This window comes from Populus trichocarpa, chromosome 7 (genome assembly GCF_000002775.5).
Source record: "Populus trichocarpa isolate Nisqually-1 chromosome 7, P.trichocarpa_v4.1, whole genome shotgun sequence".
In the NCBI taxonomy this organism is placed as follows: Eukaryota; Viridiplantae; Streptophyta; class Magnoliopsida; order Malpighiales; family Salicaceae; genus Populus; species Populus trichocarpa.
In genome coordinates, this window is record NC_037291.2 from 10675925 (window position 1) to 10684514 (window position 8590).

General features: G+C 34.6%; 1 protein-coding gene across 1 annotated transcript; it reads right to left on the reverse strand.

The window, feature by feature from the left end:
* Positions 1-7582: 7582 nt before the first annotated feature.
* On the reverse strand, positions 7583-8590 carry LOC7457128 (nuclear transcription factor Y subunit B-3). Its single transcript, XM_024605334.2, has one exon. It carries the CDS (start codon positions 8473-8475, stop codon positions 7804-7806), a length of 672 nt encoding a protein of 223 aa, XP_024461102.1. The 5' UTR covers positions 8476-8590; the 3' UTR covers positions 7583-7803.

An 8590-nucleotide genomic window follows, 5' to 3' on the forward strand; every position in this document is an offset into this window, starting at 1 on the left:
TATCAAATAGCTCCATGGGTGGCATGTCACATTGCAGAACGCCTCTGTCCTGGCCTTAACGGTAAATATTTAATGCAGGAGAAAATCAAAGTTAATCTCTATTAATTTAGTTTTTATCATGGTAATACGGTATTATATGTTCAATTATGCTTTACTTGCTAACGTTGTCTCCTGATTATTGACTACACAAACCATAGTTTTTAAACCGGCTCAGTCTAAGGTTCCGGTTCCGGATTTTAACCGGGTCATTGAGTTGCTCGGGTCAATTTCTATTTTAAAAAAAATCAGAACGACGTTGTTTTAGTAAAAAAAAAAAACAAAAGTCAACGGGTTGCAACCGGGTTTTGCCGGGTCAACCAGGTCATGACTTTTCCTATTTTTTCTTCAACTCGGCTCAATTCCAGTCCCGGATCGACCTGCCGGGCTGAGTTTCAAAACTATTATACAAACTATAGGATCCTATCTATTTTTTTTAATAGCATGCCACATGGATTGAAAGGATAGGATCAATTTTACCATATAATTTTAATTTCTTTCTAATTGTGTTTATGTATTCTAATTTCCCATTTAAGTTGCTGCTCATAGAATAATCAATTGCTTGTTTAGTCAACGCTATGAAGTGGTTTATGTGCCTGCCTGCTATCAATAAATTCAAAATTACCAAGCAAAAATTAAACACCAGGGAAGGATGAAAAATATATAAAAATTCTTAATCACAACAACTCAATCGGAAAAATCACCAAAATTCTTTGCAACAAAGGCCTTTCAGATCCAAGAAAATGGATAAAAAAGTCGGATAGTTGTAAGATGGTGTGATTTGTTGAACAATCATAGCAAGCTGGTTCATGGCAGCCCAAGCATGGCCAGGTTAGACACCAAATAAAAGTATATGATATCATCACATTCCACCAAATATGGCAAACTATACTATAATATAAATATCCTTTTGGACTTTTTAACTCACTACTTTTTATTTAATTGTAACTCATGGTACATCCATGTGGCATTCTATTAAAAAAATTAAAAAAAGAGTATAATTTTGAAATCAATTGATAAACATGAATTGAGAATTTTTGAAACTTAGAGGATTCAATTGAAATAAAATAAGTATCATCATATTAATTTTAGAATATGTTTGTTTGTGTGGTTGCTTCTGTGTTTAAGATCAAGCACAATAAACACTTATTTGGTAACATTGAAACCAAGTTTTGAAATTGTAGGATCTGGGCATCTTTTGTGTTTACATCGCAAGCTAATAGAAAGCAACAAAAACCTGCTTTTTAAGAGATCTAAAAGCCATAAACCCTGTTTATTGACAAAAATATTCATTGTGCAGACCGCTGATTTTTACACTCTCAAAATTACCTCTTCGGTTGTGCATTTCTCTCCTCAGTCCTCATTTCATTCTCTCAAGTTCCTACCGGGCTCTTCCACCATTTTTCTAAAAGAATAACAATACTCTCAGCTGACCTAACCATGTTCCTACATCAGAATACTTCACAACAGATTTGCTACCTTGTAACCACACCCGTAATAGATCTTGTTGTTGCATTAATAACATTGCATAATTATATTAAAAGGAAGTCTCAGAAAGATATAGTGTTTAATGAGTATGATCGGCATTCTAACTTTGTTTTACAAGATATATTACTCAATGTTGTCCCAAATTATCAAACACAATCATCACATAGACCTTCACGTATGGATTATATATGTGATGACATTGCGACAAATTTAATGGATGAATAAAAAATTAGAATATATATATATTAAGTTGTTATTTTTGATCATGTAAGTTTTATGATGCAAGTGAATAAATAAACTAATGTTGTTGTTTGGTAATTTTATAGTTAACGATAACTTCTAACACATTTTTAACTATAACTCACTTTTACTTGCTTAATGAAAATTGATTTTTTTTTTAATTTTTGTTTTCAAATCTCAACCACAAAACTACATCAAAAACAAAAACACCTTTGATTTCCTTAAGTGAAGTTCTGAATTTTATCTCTCTTTTTTTTTTATATAAAAAAAGTTTCAAATTTTGTTGCCAGTAGCAATTGTTATTATCGACTTTGTGGAGGGAAAGCATAAGAAAGCTGGGGGTTGCCTATGTTGCCTCTATAACCAAAGGAGAGCTGCACTCAAGAGACCTAAAATTCTAGAGCAGGTAAATTCCAGAGATAATGCATCCCCATTAAATATTATTTTTAATTAGTATTTTTTAGCGATAACTAACATGAACCGATAGTAAAATTAGTTTGGTTTCTTTTTATTTTCTGGTTATTAAAGAAGAAAAAGATATGTATGAAGTGTTTCTTTGAGGTATTTGAGGAACAGATTCATCAGGTGATTGTGGAGAACCAGCTGTTTAAGCCCGGTAAGTGGATTGCTATTAGCGTGTCCGGTGGGAAAGGTCATATATAAAAAATAAAGTTTTTTGGTTATGTTTATTGCTTTTGTATTTGTTGTGCTTTTTTTTTTTGTTTGTTGCAGATTCAACAATGCTTGCTTATATTTTATCTAGATTGAATTGTCGCCACAATTATGGGCTGGATCTTTTTCTTTTGTATGTTGATGAATGTATTATTGGATATAGGGATGACTCACTTGAGAATGTCAAAAGGAATGAAATTTAGGTAGCTAAGATTAGCCCTTGCTTTTCTATTTGAATTGGAATGTGAATTTCCCGGGAGTGATTGCTTTTTTGCTAAAATGTTTAGTGAATTTGAAAATGTTCAATACAAGAAAATTGTTTCTTATTCACCTGGTGACCCAAGATATTTATAGATTTGGGTTACACCAACTCACCTCAGGATGTGAAAAATTGCACAACAATTGATTGACAAAAACATTGGTGCCTTTCATTAATTATAGTGCCTTGCACTGTCATTGGTGGAGAAGTTGATTAATGTCAATGACTTGTTGGATAGAAGTAACCATAGGTTGAGAAATAAGGTGCCAACCTGCATCAAAGTTTGTGCTTGCAAAGAACTTGTAAGAAAAAAAAAGTTTGTGTATGAGTGATGTGCGACGCCACATTTTGAGTCATTAAAACTTGAAAAAAATGTTTGGTGTGTGCATATTAGACAGTCGTGTGGTGAAAAAATGGGAGAAAAGGTGTGCGCCAATAGTTGAGAATTTTACATGGTGTTGAGCTGAGTACTTTTAAGGTCAAATCAGGAGAAAAGGAGCAAGACAATGTTAAAACCATGTTATGCGGGCTTGGCCTAATCAACACGGGGGTGATAAATGATCATGTCGTTTAGGCTGACCTCAAATGACATGAAATTGATTTTTTTTAAATATCGTGCACCATCAATTGCCTCTTAAGTTTTTTAAACATATGTGTTTGAAAAGCTTAACTAGTTGAAGTGGGTGAAGAAAATATTTAAAATATAAATGTTACCTGTTGTGACTACGAGAATGTTAACGTTGTTAGGTGTTTGGATGTTTTCATTTTTGTTTCTTTCAAAGTGGGTCCATGAGACTTATCTTTGTGTAAATGTTTTTCAATGTTTTTGGAGAAAGATCCTTAATCATTTTGGAGACAAGTGGTCATGGAGACCTATGAAAGGATCTTTGATTCTTTTGAAGACAAGCGGTCTTGGAGAACTAGAGAAGGATCCCTGATTCTTTTGGATATAAAGATTTGAAAACACATTTAGAGATATGAAGATCTTATCACGAAGATTTTCATGGAGACATGAAAATCTTGTCGTGGAGATTTTTATTGGAAAAATTTAAGATATAGAGAAAAATTATTTCTTTTATTGAAAAGTTTAAAAGATGGAGGAGAAATTCCTATGAGATAATTTGAAGATTATATGATCTCAGGTAGATTATCATGTGTGTAGACTTCCCTCATGTCATGCTTATTTTTTTCATGAACTAGTGAATGTAACTTTTGGTGATCATTGTTTTTATCTTTTTTTTTTTCAAGGTGTGACCTTCCTTAATGTTATGACTATGGTCATAGTGAGAACGACACAACTTATTAGGGTTCCTTGTGTTCACATCACTTTTCATGGGAGAAAGATATTGCAAAAATCTTTTCTCTTTAATAGTAACTAACACCTTAGTCCATGTGGTGGCTAGAGCGATAGTCAGGAGCTTGAGGAATTAAGGCAATCACAAATGTGTCCCTTAATGCTCCTTTTAAATGCTCTAGTTGAAGATTGGTGATGTTGGAGAGATTCTCTTTATGAATGGAAACGAGACTGATCTTATCTAGTCATATTAACTTCTTCCACCCTAATATTATCTTTCATGGCTTGTTAGATGTTGAGAAGATTTTTTTCAAGGAGAGTGGATAACTTTTTTCACAGTGAATAATTATATACTTTATTTATTAGAGCTTATGTGGTGATGGGTTCCAGGAGTCTTTCCATTTTAAACATTTTATAGTTGAAACTTTGGAAATAGATTTAGGTGTTCTCATCTTTTTGTTGTGTGATGGAAAAAAATTCAGTGGTACTCTTTTTGGTTGAAATGCTTGCGCTGAAATGAGAGATGACTTTGAAGCTAAAATCATGAAAATAGAGGATAGAGCTAAGCTTTAAACCATGGAAGAACTTTGTATATAACATTGTTGTTTTGTGTGACAAGCTCTATGATGCTTTTTATATTTTGTATATGATATCGAGGGTCTATAAGTCCCTCATTGTTGTATAAGATGGATGATGTAGCCGGACTTATGAAAACTAAAGGTTCTAAGCATTTGAGTGAGGATCTGCCATAATTGGGTGGAGATTTGCCACAACCAACTTTGTGGATGGCCTAACAGTTGTTTTTATGGATAAATGATATAGGTTTAGACCCCAACGGAGGTCTGGTCGTGCCAAACTAGGATAACGACTTAAAATGGCAATAATAAAAGATACCATTGGACCGAACTCAAATTTTCCAGGTGATTCTACATATAATTTCCCTTTCCAAAGTGACTTTATCTCTTATTGGACCATTGGTTCTCCCAAAATTAGGCCCAAAAGTTGTTGTTTGAGTTAATTTTGTTATTTTTCTAAGTTTTTCATATTTATTATTTTAATTTAGATTTTGTGTTAATTTTTTTTATGCTTTCAGATTCTTATTTATTTTCTAGTAAATGTAGGGTTTTATGGCTTATTTAAAGGTCTTATAAACCTATAATAAGACAAATACTACTAGAATTATATTTCAGAGAATAAAACTATGAATTTATGGTTCACATTTGCAACCCTTTTCGTTCATCAAATCTTATATTTTTTATATTGTTGCTATCTTTATAACTTTTACCTACATCACTGGCTTTTAAGGAGACAATTTAGAGAGTTGAGTGTGCAATACTTTTTGAAAAAGTGAAGATTCTCCTACTTGATGGGGGCTATGTTTAGGAGCTTGTAAAGTCATGAATTTTATGTCATGTATAATTTTATTTTTTCTATGAGGGGTAAATGAGTGAGACTCAGATAAAGATCAATTGTGACTAAATCCTCGTTTGGAGCATCCCATATGAGAGCGATTGATGCAACTCATTTTAAGAGCAAGAGTATGAGCATTACTTATTTGCAATTCATTCTGCCCCATCTCATTAGTTGTCTTCACATACTTAGTGGTGTATGCATGAGAGCTTGTTATTATTTAGGAGGAAGAGTGCAAAAATATAGTTTCATAGTTACAACAACATCATTAAATATTAATTTGCACCTAATGGAAGAGTTGTTGGAGATTTGAGGGAGTCAGAGTCCTTGTGGTAAGAAGATCAATTACTCTTCTTTGTCCTAGAGTTTTGTCAGCTATGAAAGATTTGTAGTAAGTAGTGAAAGGGAATGAATTGACTTTTTATTTAATATTTACAGGCGATGCCATTATTAAAGTTATGAAAAACTTCACATAGAAATTAAGTTTTTCAGGGGCTATAATCATGGGCCACGAAGTGTGGGTATGATTATGAGGTTGATGTTTGGGCTTCATGAATCCTAAAACAAAACAAGTCTTTTATAAAATGAAAAACTTTTTGATATTTAAGTCAGTAGATGCACGAGAAAATTTAAAGAAAATATGTATTAAATTTGAAAATATTCAATATAAAAAAGTTATCCCTTTGATGATTCAATGTATTTATAAATCTGGTTTATGGTAGCTCATCTTGAAAAGTAAAGAACTGTATAATAGTGATCGGTGGAAATGTTGATGAAGACTGTTAATTATGTGTCTTGCACCGTTATTAATATAAAGGTAGATGAATATTAGTAACTTGTTGGCTAGAATAGCCAAAGGTCAAAAAAAGAGAATCTCTCGTTGAAAGTATAAAAAAGGTTGTGTGTGGCTCTGTGTTGAGTCATGAGTCATTGAACTTGAAAAATATTCGATGGTGAAAAGGTATGCGCCACTGCCAGTAGGTGAGAATTTTATATAATGCTGGGCCGAGTACTTTCGAGGTGGAATCAGGAGAAAAAAGACGACGCAGTCTTCACATGCAGGCCTGGCCCGAATAGTATGGGGTGAGCGCAAACTTCGTGAAGGTGATTTTTTTTTTCTAGATAAAAAATCGTGCACCATCGGAATATTTTAAAATGATGAAATGAACTGATACCAGATGAATTTATTTTGAGAAGAATCTTGATTGATCTTAGTTTGGGGTTTACGTCGAGCTGGAATCTCCCTGTGGGGAATTTGGCCCTTTTGTCAAGGTAGCAATACAGTCCTCCACTTTCTGTGGTAGTCAAATTGATCTCAAACATTCACAGTAACCATCAATTTGTGTGTTTCCCTTGTTAGCTCTCAAGTTAAACAGCTCCAGTCCACGACACTAATGGTAGCAAAATGAATTAAAACAGTGAAGCAGTTTTGGAAGCACCCATGATGAGGAGGCTAGTGAACCTGTTTTTGAGACTAGTCATGAGAACGCCAGCAATCAATAACGGGATTTTGACTTTAACCTGATTGATTCTTGGTTAGGCATTTCCAGAATCCCGTTTCCAATTCAGCTTGGATCTTCGACTCTTCTTTGGATTTATTTTGGAATTAAGGATGATGCTAGTAGTCATCCCTGATGAAATATCGTTGGACTTGAGCATTTGGGGTTAGAGGCTCAATTCCCACCTACACAATCGCTGTCTCTTTGAGGCTGACTTGCTAGCTCAGCTGTATTTGGAATTGTTACTAACCTCGTTAACTTTATCACTCTCCTTTAAACTCACTACCACTTGCTGTGGTTCACATGACTCTGCAAAATCATTATATCCTGGTCTTCAGCTTCACTCATGGGCTGGTGTTTCATGTTTGGAGTGCTGAGAAGATAAACTACTGCAGTTTTAATCTCACAAGCTATAGAAACGAAAGTAGTGCGGATTTCACAGTCCCTACGACCTGTTTCTAGCTTGCGTGATTGCTTGAGTTTAGAAATAGACTGCTGTACTATACTAAGAGGTTATGTTCTTCAGATCAATTCTTTTATTCCTTATGGTCTGCATATAAAACTGGATATTTGATGAATTTTTAGAGGCCGTCATGCATATGGCTAATATCTTTTACATATCAGTATATGATATTGATCGATTGCAAAAAAAAAAAAAGTGCTACCACAAGTATAATACAGTCCTAAACAAACAGAGTGTAGTAATTGAATTATGTATTGAATGAACAGACATAAGATTTCATGGAGATTCTTCGAAGCTCTACGATCTTCATACTTTTAAGAGCACAAGAGAATCTGCAATAACTTTATATATGTGGACATGTAGATGTAGATAGTTAATTAACTTAACAAAGAAAGAAATAAGCTTACATAATTGTGTGTATATATATATATGTAACATCTCTCTACCAGCCAACCCCGTGATGAAGCTGACCAGCCATAGCTATATTGCCATTCCTGTCTCCATGATCGCGTATCTTATTCATGTTGAAATCACCAACCATCGAACTCTCCTGATAACCAAGGAACCTTGTGTTTTGTCCATAGCTCTTGGCTGTTACTTCCGTGCCGAGTGAGTAGAGTCCGGCGTTAAAACTCTGAAGATCCATCCCAGTTGATAGAGAAGGAGAACCATTGACTTTAATAGTTTCATGAGTACCAAGAGAACCATGGTTAGTGGGAGATAACTGGTCCTCTTGTCTAGCCATAGAATTTTTCTCTCCCTCAGTGTCTCTATACTTGTTGAGATAAACCTTCAAGGATCCAACGTAATTCTCAAACCCTAGTGTGCTCATAGCCCACAAAAGATCATCACCGTTTATAGTCTTCCTCTTCTCTCGTTGACACTTGTCGGATGCTTCGCCTGTGATGAAGCTTATGAACTCAGAGACACACTCTTGGACAGTTTCCTTGGCTTCTTTGGATATCTTTGCATTTGCTGGGAGGGATTTCTTCATGATCCGGCTTACGTTGGCGATGGGGAGGAATCGGTCCTGCTCTAATTTGGAAGAGCTTTCTGAGATGTTCTCAGACAAGGGGCTTCCGATTGGGCTGATCTGGGTCCTTTTTCCTGTCATTTTAGGCAACCAAATATACAGGAGAAGAGAAGATGATGCTAAAGCTGGAGAGGAGAGGGAGCAGGTGTTTTTTTTTTGCTTGAAGCTTTGGTTGTAGAATCTAACGAGAGGGGTC

Coding starts and splice junctions, on each gene's coding strand:
- LOC7457128 (XM_024605334.2), bottom strand. CDS start 8,475: ATGACAGGAAAAAGGACCCAGATCAGCCCAATCGGAAGCCCCTTGTCT.